This window comes from Fukomys damarensis, unplaced genomic scaffold (assembly GCF_012274545.1).
Source record: "Fukomys damarensis isolate Sample0158 unplaced genomic scaffold, DMR_v1.0_HiC HiC_scaffold_32, whole genome shotgun sequence".
NCBI classification, from domain to species: domain Eukaryota; kingdom Metazoa; phylum Chordata; class Mammalia; order Rodentia; family Bathyergidae; genus Fukomys; species Fukomys damarensis.
Genome location: NW_022900944.1, coordinates 33,669,728 through 33,686,075, shown reverse-complemented (window position 1 = coordinate 33,686,075; position 16,348 = coordinate 33,669,728). Strand labels below are relative to the sequence as shown.

Here is a 16,348-nt window from a genome sequence, read left to right as displayed (position 1 = left end):
TATATATATATATATTGTTTTTGCTGCTGCTGCTGCTGTTTTGTTCTTTGAGACAGGGTCTCACTATGAATTTGAGACTGACCTGGAACTCACTATGTAGCCCAGTTTGGTCTCAAACTCACAGCGATCCTCCTGCCTCAGCCTCAGAGTGCTGGGATTATAGGTGTGTGCCACCATGCCAGGCTTTCTGTGGTACTGTTTTAATGAAAACTTTAGATGTTAGATAAATTCTCATTTGTAATTTATTTGTACAAGCAAGTAAGAATGAGCACACAACTCTTACGTAGCACTTAAGTTATTGAGGACTTTAATACTACCAATGATGAGAAAATTCACTGTGGCATTATCTTTATCATTAGTGGTATTACATTATTGGGCTGCATTAGTGGCATTATCTTCATCATTAAATGAGTTATTATTTCTCATTTAAAGCTGTGTTGAGTACAAACGTGTTTAAGGTGTAGCTGTATGAATAATAGACAAATAATCCTGGACCAAGCATTATGGTTTAAAAACTGCTATTTCAAACCAAAATCCATAGATCATTATATGTATCCAGAAAAGCTTTCATAAATTATAATTCATATGGTGAAGAGTAAACATTTAAAAGCAGTTGAGGGCCGGGGATTTAGCTCAGTGGTTCGGTGGCCTGCCTTGCAAGAGCAAGGACCCGTGTTCAATCCCCGGTACCAAATAAATGAATGAATGAATGATTGAATGAATGAATGCAGTTGAGACGAAATGTTTCCAACTTTGATTCTTTTTTAGACAGGGTCTCACTATGTATTTGAGAATGACCCTGGAACTCACTAGATAGCACAGCAATCCTCCTGCCTCAGCCTCCTGAGTGATGCGATTATAGGTGTGTGCCACCACACCTGGCCCAACTTTGATTCTTTTTCTTGGTACCGGGGACTGAACTTGGGTCCTTGCGCTTGCAAGGCAGGCCACCGAGGCGCTGAGCTAAATCCCCAGCCCTCCAACTTTGATTCTTGATGTTTGTAGTTAAAGCACTGAAGCAGGTGATGCAGAATGCAGAAAATAACAAGGTAACTCAAATAGAGTATTCCCAAGGGCTTTAGAAAAGTCCTATATCTTTGTTGTCCTGAGATACTGGCATCTCTGTGAAATGATTCTCATAATACAAATAAGCAATAAGCAAATCACATAATCAGCAAAACCTAGACCAGTGCTACCATAGAGCAGCATTAATATTTGTTGAATGAATAAAGTTTTTTTTTTGTACTGGGGGATCAAACTTGGGTCCTTGCGCTTGCGAGGCAGGCAGCAGAATCACTGAGCTAAATCCCTGGCCCAATAAATAAACTTTTAAGGTTAGTCAATTCATTTCCTATCATGTAAAGCAATTAATCTAAAATGCATCTTACTTGGACAGTACATGACACAACTAACTTAAAGTCAAGGTAAAAAGACTAAAAATATTGACATTATCAAAATGTCTAGATAGAAAAATATTTACATAAATCACAATGTAAATTTTTCACATTTTCTGTAACTTGTATTGGGTTTGAGTGATTGGGGATGGGTTTGGTCGGTAAGGCTAGGGTTAGAATGATGCATATGTTAACTCTTAACTAAGCTTACAAAAGGCCATGGGCAAGTTTCCAGATCCCAAGTTTCAAGCATAATTTCATTCAAATATAAAATGAAAGGCAGTCCATCTCTATTTTAGTCTTGACACACTGTTCAACAAACATTTACTCAAAGTGTATTTAATAAGATTCTATCATGTAATGAGCCAAAATTTCCCCCTATGTAGTATTTTTCAAGGATTAGAGGCAACTGTAAAACATCTTCCATACCATTGTTTTTTGTTTTATCTTCAAAGAGAAATACTTTTTATAACAGGATAATAAACCCCCCATTTTTACTTTATTCTAAGTTCTGAAGAGACTTAACTGATATCCTATCTTTTTATTTTTTATTTTTTTGGTACCGGGGACTGAACTTGGGTCCTTGTGTATTCTATTTTTTTAAAGTAAGATTTAAGTTACATATCAACAAATTCTTTTCTGTATTAAATAGTTCTGATTACTTTAGCCTTCTCAAAAATATTATTTCCTAGGCCAGGGATTTAGCTCAGTGGTTCCACCGCCTGCCTGCCTTGTAAGCACAAGGTCCTGAGTTTGATCCCCAGTACCAAAAACAAAAACAAACAACAACAACAACAAACTTCTTTCCCAAGTCTTTAAACATTTCTATTTTAGGGCCAGGGATTTAGCTCAGTGGTTCTGCCACCTACCTCACAAGTGCAAGGTCCCAAGTTTGATCCCCAGTACCAAAAAAAAAAAAAAAACTACTTTATTTCTTTGTATTCATCTAAAAATTTCTTCTTAACTATAAAGTTTGGATGGGGGCATGGTAGCACATACCTGTAACCCCAGCACTCATGAGGCTGAGACAAGAGGATAACTCTTGAGTTTGAGGCCAGCCTGGCCTACATAGTGAGTGCAAGGCTACCTAAAACAACATAGTAAGACCCTGCCTCAAAAAAACAAATAAAGATGGGCCAGAGATTTAATTCAGCTCAGTGGTTCTGCTGCATACCTCACAAGCACAAGGTCCTGGTACAAAAAACAAAACAAAACAAAACAAAACAAAGAGATGCCAGGCATGGCACATGCCTTCAATCTCAGCACTCAATTCAAGCCTTCTGTTTTAGGCAGCTTTAGCTGAGATTAAAAGAAAATTGGAAATTTTCTTTTTCCATATCTTACTAAATAAAATACCTTTACTGTAGGAAAGCCTTGCTGAGTTCTGTCTTTTACTGAGCCACGGCTGCCCTCAGTCAGGTACCGAGCTCGGTGCTGGGTTTCAGGTTGTACAACTATTTTCAGCTCCTTTCCTTCGCTTTTAACAGGATACTGTCCACACAACATAGGGCTCTTCTTTACTCCCGTTCCTTTTTGGTTGTCTAATGTTCTGAGAAAGGAAAGAACAACATGAAGAAAATATCAAAAATAGTTTTCTACAAAAGCTACCTAAGACAAATATACAAAACAGACAATACAATTAACAACAACTGCTAGCTTACTGACAAAACACAGCCTAAAGGAAGATATATTCCATAAGCAAAATACCTTTTAAATTTTTAAACAAAATTTACTTATTTAATGTAAAAAAAAAGTTGGACAAGAGAAAGAATATATATGAGTAAGGAGTAAGATTGAGCACAATAAAGTTTAATACTTCAAGCAAGATAAAATTTTTAAATTGTGTATGACTTTTACATAAACATAAAAGGTTAACTATTATTTTCTAGTCAAACTTGCAAAGCAAAAGAACCAAAACCCAGTACAACATGTGTACACACACACACAGAGGCCTTAAAAAAAAAAGGCTGGGGATGTGGCTCAGTGGTAGAGTTTTTACCTAGAAGATACCAGGTTCCTGGATTAATCCTCAGTACCATCCCTACCCCTCAAAAAGGCCTAAAACAAAGATATTTACAATATACTCTTTTCAATCTATTTCTCAATCAAAATAAGAAAATAAAAAACAGTGATTCAATTTTTATTGGGAAATAAGTTTGTCTAAATAATCTTTGTCAGAAGTGATTTTTCAGAGTAGCTTTATTTGTGAATAAATAACTAAAGCTTTCAATTAAAATTTTTATAATGTGGGCTTTACAGCATTGGAATAATTTTTAATTTGTATTTTAACATTTATTTGTTAATAATACATGTGCTAGACAGAATGTATGTTCAAATAAAAACAATATTCCTAATAGTGGTTAAACTTCATGACAGCACATTCTCTCCATAAAGTAACTGAAGCAATGTGAATATATGCTAATTTAAAAATCATTTTGTCATTTTTTTTCTTTGAGCAACATGAAGTAGATTTTAAATTATCCATGTATATTTTAAATAAGCACCTATAAAGCTTTTTTATTTATATTAAAGATTCAGAAACCATAGGACAATGTAGACAAAACCTCCTTCATAAATAACCAAGTACCAGAAGGAATATGATCAAACACAGCAGAGTTAAAGAGCCATAAATCTCACTCGAATCTTTACCCCTCTGGGTGGAAACAAGTTGATCCCTCAATCATCAAGAAGAGAGAGAAGGCAGTACCATCAATAGAAATGAGGATTGGCTAAACCTCCTGACTAGGAAAAGGGCAGAAGAATGGAGGACAGAAGAGACAGAATGGACACAGAAATGCAGTAAGTAATGAAGAGAAAAGTTCTGAGGATAAGAGCTATGCTGTAATGCCCTAAGATTGCACAGGTTCATATAAGAGGTGCTGAAGATTTGTTAATGAAGGCAAGCAGATAGATTAAAAGAACAAACAGAAAACCAGAAGAAAAATGAAGCTTCTACTGTATAATGTTAATATGAGAAACAACACAACCTAACTAGACAAGGAATGCCATTCCTATGTTTCACATAATTAAATCAAAGATAACCTATGTAAGTCACTAACAGACCTTGAAAAAATAAATTCTATGAACAAAATTATCAAAATGATACAGCCAGATCCATTTAAAAAAAAAAAAGCTGAAAGAACGAGCTTAATAAACCTTACTTCTTTTTTCATCATTCTGGGTAGAGATTCAAACATCTGGTCTGAATAATGCGTAATTCTAAAAGAATACTTTGTTTTACACTTGTCAACATCAAGGCAAAAAAGTCACTTATGGAAATAATGTACAAACATTCCTCTCATATACTTGTAAAAGAACTAGAAGATAATATAACAAAATAATAGTAGCAGCTGTGTCAACTAGATTATACGTTATTCTGCTGTATTTTTCAAACATTTATAATTCATATCTATAGACTTTGTAACAAAAAAGGGAAATTTTTAATTTGTAATATAAGTAAATTTAATTTGTATTGATGTCAATTAGCCAGATGCAATTTTTATATTTACTTATGCTAGCCAAGCTAATATTTTAATCAGGGTAAATACACAAAAGTGACTTTTATTATTCCAGTAAAATAAAATACTTTAACTGAGATGAAGCCTGTTGAGTGAGTTCACAAGTATGTATTTAATAGTACATGGAATTAAAAAATTTAAGTGATATTTTAAAGTACTTAGAACTATATTACCTGTTTAAAGAAATTGGAAAACATACGTATCTAGATCTATAGACAAGTAAAATAGTGAAAACATGAACTAATTATTGGAAAGTTGCCACTGAAATTATAAATACTTAAGGTATGTAGGCTTAAGGGAAAAAAGTGACCCTTATTTAGGACCTTACTACTCTTTTTTTTTTTTTTGGTACCCAGTTCTGAGTGCTGGGGATCAAACTCAGGGAATCGAGCATGATAGGCAAGTAAGTATTCTACCAGTGAGCTACACCCAAAGCTGGGATTTTACTTCTAAATGGCAACTAAAAAGGAAAATTCACTCTTGTAGCATATTCTATTCAGTCTTTAAATGATATTCTAATTATTTGGTGCTTGATAAGCCTTCTGACTATGTCACAAAAATAACTTTCAGTGCAAAATGCCTAAAATAGATTTCACATGACATCCTATCTTCTAAAAATATCTAGAAGAGACATAGGTCTGCTGATTCTCTGGACATTTATTTGAAAGAAATAAGAATGCTATGGAATCTTTTTAAATCGTTTTTTCCCCAATAAATTATAAAATTTTATTTAGAAACAATGATATTTCCATCCACAGGTTATCAAGATTCTATCTGGTATTTAATACAACATTTTAAAAGTATACTTTACTTTCTTAACACTGAGCATTATGTAAATTGCAAATTATGATACATTAGCCACAACAGATCTAAAGCTATATAACTTAACACTCAAAGCATTTAAAAGTTTCATGTTTCTAATATCTTTCTCACTTTGAAGATAGGTTATTAGAATGAGATGCTCTAAAAAAACTGCATTCAAGGCCTGTTTTTCTATGTATCTCACATATGGTTCCATCCTTTCTTCAATACTTATTATAAATTCAACTTTTAAACGTCTTCATCATTTCCATATACTAGTGTCAAATAATTTTCCATTACCTAAGAAGCTGGACATTTCTTCTGCTGCTTGATGGAGTTTCTGCTCCATGAATTATTTCATGAGAGATTTTGTCTTGACCAATGTCATTATACTTTCCCTGGGTAACCTCAAATCATTTCTAAGATATATCTATCATACAAAAGCAGAAGCAGAAAAGATGTAGGTCAAGATATCTCTTTAATTAGCAACTGCAAATCACTGTATTAACTATCCCTAAGCCAAACTTTATTTGCTTTTAATTTGAACCTTTGAAATCTATTTTAGTACAAATATGAAAATCTCTTCCATTAGAATTTCATAAAGATTTTCTCTACTGAAGACCAAATAAACATGTATGTGTTTTTAATGACATTCATAAACCTTTTAGATCTGTGCTACTAGTCAGTCACATTTACTTAAGTGACCTATGGTATTTCATTATGCTTTAGATCTTTGATTTTTATGTAGTAGTCTTACAAATATCATGGTCTGTAATTTCTGACTGTTAAATGCGAACATTTTAGCAAGGATACCCCAGAGGTTTTTTTTTCTCTTTATTTCCTCTACCCTCGCCGCTTATTTTTTTGAGACAGGGCCTCACTATGTCCTTCAGGCTAGCCTTAATTCACTATGCAGCCCAGATTGGCCTTGAACTTAAGGCAATGCTCCTGCCTCAGCCTTCTGAATGCTGGGGATTACACATGTGCACCACCGCACCTTGCCTTATCCTTTTTCTTTTAGGAAATCTCTTACTCCGGACTTGCTAAAACTGACAAGCATTTAAATATGTGTTTTTATTTACTAATGTAATTCCAAAGGAGTTTTAAATCAAAGTATAAAAGCAAGTAGTACAGTCTATATTTCCTCCTTAAATGATAGATATTACTTTGAAAATGAGTGAATGTAAGGACAAGTTTAATATATTAAGAATATTATCTATAATATTCAACCAGATTTTTAATGTTAATGAGATCACTGATTTTATCAATTAGTAAACCAAGCTAAAGCTTCTGAACTGCTTGTTGTGATAACCTAAAATTGTAAAGGATTCTGGGTCAATTAAAAGATGTGATGCTGCTTCCCAAGAGTAATTCTCAAAATTTAATGAGTTAAATTTTATTAAACTATACTGAACACACAGGAAAAATCTTATTTAAAAAGTCTAGTAATTAAAATTACGAGTAAAATACTGAAAAAATTAAAAGTCAAAATAAACCACACTAGTCTGCATTATAGAGGTAAATTTTCTACAATGTAGGTATTGACATACTCTTGATGAGCAGGTGTGAACTAGGAGAGATGAATGAAAACTTAAACAAGTACCATGTTCCTATTTCATTACCCTCTCAATAAGTAACCCAGGGGAAAAGTAGTGATTTAAAAAGAAAAAAGAAAAAACAAAACGAAACAAAACTCCTGAATTGCACAACATATCAAAAGAAAAAGGTTAAGACAAATGAACCTAAATGAGAATCAAACCATTAGTTTAATATTTCCTTGTTTTCATTACGTAAAGAGAAAATGTCTAAAATCTTCTAAAAAATGGAAATGGAGTGAATTACATAAAAATATAATTTAAAAAAGAATACAAATTAGCTTTGGAAGAATATTTTGAATTGGTCTAGCTACTACAATGCTATTTCTATGAAAAAAATGTTTTAAAATCCATTTGAAATTTAAAAATTATTTCTAAACGAATTATTTTCAGCTGGATGTGCTGGCATATGCCCACAATCCCAGCTACATAGGCTGAGGAATCACAAGTTCAAAGCTAGACCAGGAAACTTAGAGAAGTCACCAGTTCAAGGCTAGCCTAGTCAAACTTGGTGAAACTCTTTTTCGAAATAAAATGTACAAAGGCCTGGGGGTATAGTTCAGTGATAGAATACGTGCCTAGCGCACATAAGGTCTGGAGTTCAATCCCCAGTACCACAAAAACAAAAACGGGCAAAACAGATTATTTTCTATTACCTAGCTATCCTCTTAATGAGATACTTGTTCCTGCAATCTATTGTCATTTTTTTTCTTTAGTTAAACTTGGTTATTTTAAGTTAAAATTGTCATTTATTTCAATGATAAAATTAATATCTTTCCTTTATATGCAAACTGTAGCTGAGCAATTAAGAAAAATTGGGAATTTTTGTTTTGTTTTGTAAAATGGTGATAGAACTTTAAAAAATGTGAATACCAACCCATTTCCAGCTTTTGAGTTGCTTTTGCTGTCCGTAGTAAGCTGAGAAAGCACATAGTGAGGTGCTTTGGCACTGTCGGCATCAAATATATCCATATTAGATTCTTCACAATCTCGTCGTTTGACCCCCGGCCTCTGCTTTGGATTTCGTTTTCGTGATTTACGAGGTACCTCAGTGTTATCATTGTAGGAACTGGTGCTCATGTTACTGAAGTTGGAGGGGGAATCCTCCATCCACATACTGCAGCTCTGCTCAGATTCCAATCCACACCCCTCATCCTGGCAGGACATCCGACTGTTATCCAGCAAGTCCTCAGGTGGTGGTGAGATGTACAAAACTGTGTGCCTCTTCGGGGTTGATGGATGCTGCTGAACTGTGTTACTGGTTAACTGCTTTTCACTTACCCCTCTGTTACTTACCCCCACAGCTGAGGAGCAGCTCTCCACTTGCATAGCCTTGCTGTCGGTGACTGAGGTAGAATAAATGGTAGGGCTGGAAGAGGTGGTAAAGGAGCTGCAAGCACCGCCCATGGAGGAAGAGGAGGGAGCTGAAGAAGCATCTGCAGTGTACAATCCAAGAGTAAATACACTATACACATTTTCACCTATGCTGGCTAGCAGTCCCATTGAAAATATGATTTGTGAGCTGATTGTTTTTCCCCAAAATGAATAGTTGGAATTTGGTTAAGTTTTAGAATATAAATGCTTCAAGCAATGTAAGGCCTAACAAATGTTATTTTTTTAAATGCCCAAATAGCATAATTACACTTGTGTTATAATCGACAGAATTTTAAAATCTAATGTTTTAAGCTGTAAAGCAAGAATAAAACTTTTATTGCCTCAGCTGGATGTTCTGTTGAAATTTAATCATTTAAAGTAATAAAGAAAACCCCAATATAAAATATATGCCTGTGGTCCACATTCAATGCCAATTAAATAATTCATTATAGAATTTGAAAAGTGGGACTGTGCTTAGCCACAAAATATTAAAATAAGTTTCTAACCTATGAAGCAGAGAACTACAGGTCATTTTTAATGCAGACACTCCCTGCTTCAGAGGCAAATCCTGGAATAAAAATATGAGAAAATAAATGAGAAAAGATCTGCTTATTATTCCAGATATTAATTATAAAATGAGAAATAAATAGAAAAAATATATAATCAACTGAATTGGAGGGAAAATGGAGCTGGTACCATCATCACTGAGATTGGCTGTAAAATATGGGAGAATAAAGGTGGAAAATTTTTGATTTGGAACATACTGGGTTCTAGAAGATATAAACAAGCATTCAGTCTCAAGAAGCTAGAAGTAGCAGTTCAAAACCATGAGCTCTAAAATAAATAAATCTATCCTTTAAGACTGAATGAAATGCAGGATAAGGAGTGGTTACTAGGTGGATTCTCTTATAAATTACTTGAATATATGCGCAGAAAATGGTTGCCACTATCTATTTCTTCCTTCTTTTAAAGGGCCTGCTTAATTATGGTTATCAAGAGGGTTTCCTAATGTAATAATAAACATGAAAAATCTCATAAGCATGAAATATCTCTGGAGAACATCAGAAATACTTTTCATAAAAAGATTTAAAAAATATCATCTACATATTCTGCCTAGCTAAAAAGATTAAGTAGTTATTTTTAGACAATGTGGCAACTTATAGTCACATTGAAGTTAATAGTTTGACCTTCAAAAGCATAATCTTAATAGTTACACTAACATTCCCTAGACTGAAAGTTGTTTTGGTAAATTTATATAAATAACATTTTATCTCATATGAGATAAAGAAAAGTTTACAAATGTACACACAAAAATCAATTATTGGACAATGCTGCTAAAAGATGTGTTTAAGTCTAAAATTAATATTATCTTTAGCCACTTATATGCCACAGTCATTTTAATGTGTACAATAAAGTTGTGACGTACTTATCATAGAAACTGCAATTATTGAGATCTATTTCTTAATTCATTTTCATATCAATTATAAAGAGCAAAATATACGAATCTCAATGTTTAGATAATCAAAAGCCAAATGCCAATTATATTTAAATTGAAAACGTATCAAAATTATTTATTAGAAAAGACTATAACCACCCAGAATTTTTCATTGCTGTCAAAGCTGAGGAACACAGTATTTTAGCCATCAAGACTATGATCTACACAATTCCACACTGAAAGATTTTTCCCCTACTACATGTCAAAGAACCTAAAAGAATTAGATACCAGTTCCATTTTCTAATTTGTATTCTCGTCAAATGCAGTAGCTGAAATTAGAAAATTCAGTCACTTTTAAACTGCATTCCAATTTAAAGAAAAATTTATCAATTTTTTATCATGCAATGTTTTCTTAATAAATATTTTTAAAGATCTGCAAAAACTACAAAATCTAAATGCTACTGTCAGTGACAGTTTAGGAGCTGATTTGTAGCCACTTTGGGTTTAAGTATAATTTTCTCTTTGCTTTTTGAAAAATTGTGACAGAACTTATTTTAGAAAAAAACAGGAAAAATATGTCTAACATTCCTCCATTTGTTCCAACTATTGGCAAAAACGATACTAAATGTTTGTGTGTGCATATATGCCTATGTTTTTTTATTTTCAGAGAAATACAAGTAGGCAGCATGCAATATTTGCAGTGGAACATACAAAGCATGCAGCATTAATGCTGTGAACCTGTATTTCTATAAAGCAGCTTTCCTGCAACCATCCTTTTTGAATCTCGGTATTATGCATTCGAGAATAAAGAATATGAACATCACAAGGATCCTTGTCAAAGACAGATGGAAAGTACTGTATACATTAAAAGCAATAATGAATTCAAAAGCAAGCTATGTGGTTGCAATACTGTAACTATATGCACGTGTGTGTATCTGTGTGTTTGTGTGTATAATTTCCAAAGTGATAAAAGCAAAAAGTATTTTTGGTTAAAAATTTGGCCATTAGCTTCAGAATGATAAAGGCAAAGGACAGTCCTTTGTTATTTATTTATAACAAGCCCTGTTCAACAATTCTTGAGTTTATACTAGTAACATGATTTTTGGAGTCTATGGATATGGGGGAGCTAGCTGCTTGTTGGAAGCTACCCATGAGTTTAGAGGGTTAGAATTCACAGTCTTATCATCCCACCACCAGGGAGAGACCAAAGGCACTGAGGTTGAGTTGATCATGAATGGCTAATGGTCTAATAAATCACACCTACATAATGAAGCATCCATAAAAATTCAAAAGGACTGAGTTCGCGGGCTCCAGGGAGGTAAACAAGAAACATATTCATGTGCTGGGACTGGGAGAAGCACATCCAAACTCTATCAGGGGTTCAAGTTTCAGCACTCAGTACCCTTTCTAGACCATGTCCTAAGTAACTCTTCACCTAGCTAGTATTAAGTACATGCAACCCTGAGGGCTGTGAGCACCTCTAATAAATTAATTGAACCCAAACAGAGTAACATGAGAACTTTGTTTTATAGTCAATCAGAAACTAAAATTTAGCAAGTGTATTATTTTGGCAAATAAATGTCAGCTGAAGAAAAAGCAGACTTACTACTCAAAATGCTCTGGATATACGTCATTACAATAGCATTATCTGATACAGGGAAAAAACTTAGGGTTTAAAGATAACTATTTCTACAAAGAGAGTGCCAATACCTTTCTTTTCTAGAACTATAAGCCAAATTATCTACTTGGATATTAATCTATAAATAAAAATATCCTTAATAGCGTCCTAATTAAACTGTAAATATATATAAAAATGACATTTAAAAACCTTTTAGATTTCTAAACACTAATTCATCAATTCCAAGCATTCCCAGAAAAGCACTAAAGAATACTCCTGGACATTGTAAATATACTTTTTAAAGACCTTGGAATCATTATTATTACTAAATAAAAGAGCAAGAAACAGTTTAACTGACAGTCGAACTAAAGTGTAATAATACTACCCTGCCCCACTTATATAATCCATTTATTTATTTATTTGTTTGTTTATTTATTTGTGGTACCGGGAATCGAACTCGGGTCCTTGCACTTGCGAGGCAGGCCACCAAACCACTGAGCTAAATCCCCGGCCCAATTTCTTTCTTTCTTTATGGGTACCGGGGCTCAAACTAGGGACCTGAGCTTATGAGGCAGGTGGCAGAACCACTGAGCCAAATCCCCAGCCCCTACTCCTTTTATTTATAATTTCACACAAACAAAATATGCTAACCATTTCCTCAACACCTTTTTGGCAGTCTCTATTTGCAATTAGGAATTCAGAGTCTATCTATCATTGTTGCATATTAAAAACACAGAAACTCCACAAAAAAATACTTTAATATTGCTTTTATTTCCTGCAGGAGCAGAGTAATTATAATGTATTTCTACTTCATAATCTTATTTGTTCTTTAAGTCTCTTACAAATTCTTTATAAATCTGGAAAATTTTCTTAAAACTATTCTCTTATCTAAGTGGTATATGAATAAATTTTCATTTTCACTTGTGAAATAATTATCTTTGAATCTAGTCTAGTTTACATAGAAGTTTTTTTTTCACACAGCATTTTCTGTGACCACAGAGAAAACCACGAACCAAAGACAAAAGTGATGAACCAATCTACAATTTACTAATGGAAATACATAATCTCAGAGGAATACTTAGTTATCTGTACTTGCTTTTCTCCTGAGCTACATCCCAACCCTTTAAATTTTTTTTTTGGTACCGGGGATTGAACTCGAGTCCTTGCGCTTGCAAGGCAGGCCACCAAACCGCTGAGCTAAATCCCTGGCCCTAAATTTTTTTTTTTTAATTTTAGTCTTGTGAAATTACCCAGTCCAGGGTGAAACTTAGTATGCACCTGCTTGCCAGTTTCCCAGAATGCTAGGATTAGTTATATGCCACTGAATGTGGATTAATTTTAAAATTTAAAAGTAAACAGCTTTGTATCTACAATGTTCTATATTTGAAATTAACTAGCAAATTATGTGACAAATGCCAGCAATGATGATAGTGAATGTGAATTGTGCATATGGCTTCTTTTAAGAACTGATGGACCATGTCTGATTACTTTGTTGAAAAGCTAAAGTGGTCATGTGATAAGTTAAATGCAAATTTGCTGTTATTAAATGTTAAAATCATGCCAAACGAATCATGTCTGTGCCATCCAGGATTTATTGTTAATTTTTTTGTTAAGTACTTCAACTGGGATAAAGGGCTTGAACTATGCACTTTTTATTAATGAATACTTAGAAAATGTTAGTTAAAAAAAAAAGAATTGATGGAAGGGGCTGGGGATCTAGTTCAGTGTAAAATGCTTCCCTAGCTTGCGTGAGGTCCTGGGTTTGATCCCCAGCATTGTGTGTATGGGCAGAATTGAAGGAATCACTAGGGACCACTATGAATATTCAAAGTAACTGACATAAAGATTGACAGTATCCATAATGGGATGCATGGATAACCCTGAATCTGCAAACATTATTCATTTGATAAGAAAGATGAAAATGGATTTTAAATGTTTCTATGTATAGAAACTTGCAAAGTAATATATACCCCCAATGCTGAAACTGTGTTTTATAATTAAGAACTAATGCTGTACATTTGTCAACTGTGTTATTAATTACCATTAATATTTCAGTGCATAAAGACATAAAAGATATTATTTTATGTAAGACTAAACACTTTTTGTTTTCCTCAGCAATGGAAATTGAATCCAGAGGCCTTTACTCAGCTACATCCCTAGTACTTAAAAAAAAAAAAATTTTTTTTTTTAATTTTGAGACAAAGTCTTTCTTAGTTGTCCAGTTTAGGGTTTTGTTGCTGTTGTTTGTTTTTGAAACAGAGTCTTGCTATAAAACCCAGGCTGGCCTCGAACTTGCAGCAATCTTCCGGCCTCAGTCTCCCCAGTGTTGGGATTAATTACAGGTGTACACTACTACATCCAGCACCCCACTGAGGTTTGAATTTGGGATACCTGTCTTAGCCTCTCAGTGTTCTGGGATTATAGCTAACCTTATTTTTTTAAAGAAAGGTCTGAAATCAGGAATAGTTTTTTGAAGTCTTTAAAAGAGAACCTTTCACCGATTTAAAATATATAACAGAAATGATATCTAACTAAGCTTCCAGGATAAAATCTATTCCCTAGCATTTAAAAATGTGTGTGTGTGTGTGTGTGTGTGTGTGTGTGTGTGTATTAACCTCTGCAAAACCAATTAAGATGGCTAAAAAAGCCATTTAAACAAAAGCCATAAAAATTTTTTAAGTGTGCTAAGTGAACCAATAGTGGAACTGAGAAGGAGTAAACTTGACTATTTAGAAAAAAATCATAAAAAAACAACAAAATATTTAAAAATAATTATGATAACAATGACTTCAAATCTAAACATCTTGTCTGATAAAGGTCACCAGATACAAGGATGTACTTTCAGATCAAAGAAGAAAGATTCAGAAAAATATATAAGGCCAACATTCATGTTGCCAAAAGACTGAAATATCTAGAACACACAAAGTGGCTGCAAACCAGCTTTGTCAACACCTTACATGCCAACCTTCATTTTTCTACTTTTCTTCTTCTTATATTAATGTAAAGTTTAAAACTTTACAAAAAGGTTTAGTTTCAATCAGTATCATCCACTACTTAGAAACAAATCAAAAAGAGAAAGAAAAAGAAAAGAAAGGAAGAAAGGAGTGAGAAATAAAGAAAAAGAGACTTATAAAGAAGTCTGAAAACGAGACCGACCTATACCCTGGGTGAGATTGGATGGGTTTAATGTCTCTGGTATTATTTGTCTTCACTATGGACAGACACTGTCACACAACCCACCACACGATGCCTGTCTCTGAATGGCGAAGCTAGAATGCAAGTTAAGTGTATTAATAGAAAAAACAACTAGCATCCCAGCATATAAAATAAGCAATCCAGAATACTTTATTTAAAAAACCCCAAAAAACAAAAACAAAAAACAGAAACAACAAAAAAAACCCACCAAAAATGTAGGGTCGATCATTTAATTTACATGTTTGAAACCGTTTCAAATTCCCATTTGAATTTTTCCCACCAACATGAGTTTACATGTTACAATAAGCAATGTTTTTAAAAAAGCTTTTTTTTAAATTAAAAATTTAACATCCAAATAAAGGCATGTGGGAAAATTACCCCAAATTTTTGTTAACTCACATTCACCAATTTATTCTCCTGTTTACAAATGCAATCTAATCCATAAACCAGAATGTTCTTTCACATGTTGTTTTAGGCTGTGCATTTACCCAAACTCTCTTAAATAATAATATTTATTATTCTGAATAATAAATTAAACTGCAGTAAATACCTGTAGTCTTATGGAGAATTTTACATTTCTCAGGCCATCATTTCTTTATACTTCTTTATCTTTCCTCAAAGAAGTTACCAATTGATTTTAAATTAGATATGCTCCAGTATATTAAATGTCTGGTCCAAAAGTTTCTATTTCAAAAAATAATTAGCACTACATTTGAAGGTGAAAGGTTTGCTACTGATTCATTAGAGCACATTTTTTTCTTCCCTAGGCTAAAAATTGTGATTATAAAATAATTACTTTCTACTTGTTAATTTGAATTCTCCTAAAATACAGTCATGCATTACAAAATGTGACTTTTTGGTCAACCAAGGACTAATATGTAATGGTGGTCCCTACTTATGTAGCCACCTTAGGTCATTTGGTATACTATCTGATCTTCACACAACAAGGGAATTGCCTAATGATGCATTTCTCAGAATGTTATCTCCACTGTTAATGAATTCACGACTATAATTATTTTTACCTTGTCAGAGTGCAATATGCCCATAAAACATTACCAAAAATTGCTTCCCAAAAATTAAATTTGGGGGATGGTATTTTTTAATTAATTTTATTGGTACATTATATGTATACAATATGACATTCATCATAAGAAATTTGCACCTTTACATAATCTATTTGGTTCTCCCTCCTTCCCTATTTATACTGTTTCCATTTTTTCATTTTCTCATATTAATTCAATTTCCTTCTTTCCTTTCCCCTACCCCACCCATTTCCCCTTCCCCTTTGCCCCCTTTCTTCCTATTTCACATCATCTTTTATACCATTAGTTTTTATTTACACTTTCAGTTTCTCAAACTAAAGAAACTATTCAGAGGGTCGGGGATTTAGCTCAGTGGTTCTGCTGCCCCTCGCAAGC

The 16,348-nt window shown here is 33.4% G+C and overlaps 1 protein-coding gene across 1 annotated transcript in view; it reads right to left on the bottom strand.

Moving 5' to 3' along the window:
• The window catches only part of Nfat5 (nuclear factor of activated T cells 5), a 116,728-nt gene that overhangs the window by 42,761 nt on the left and 57,619 nt on the right, over nt 1-16,348 (bottom strand). Inside the window, exons 3-4 of the mRNA XM_010612349.3 lie at nt 8,186-8,744; nt 2,751-2,943 (exon numbers count right to left, since the gene is read on the bottom strand). Of these exons, the coding sequence (XP_010610651.1) occupies nt 2,751-2,943; nt 8,186-8,744 (752 nt within the window). The remainder of the gene's footprint in view (nt 1-2,750; nt 2,944-8,185; nt 8,745-16,348) is intronic.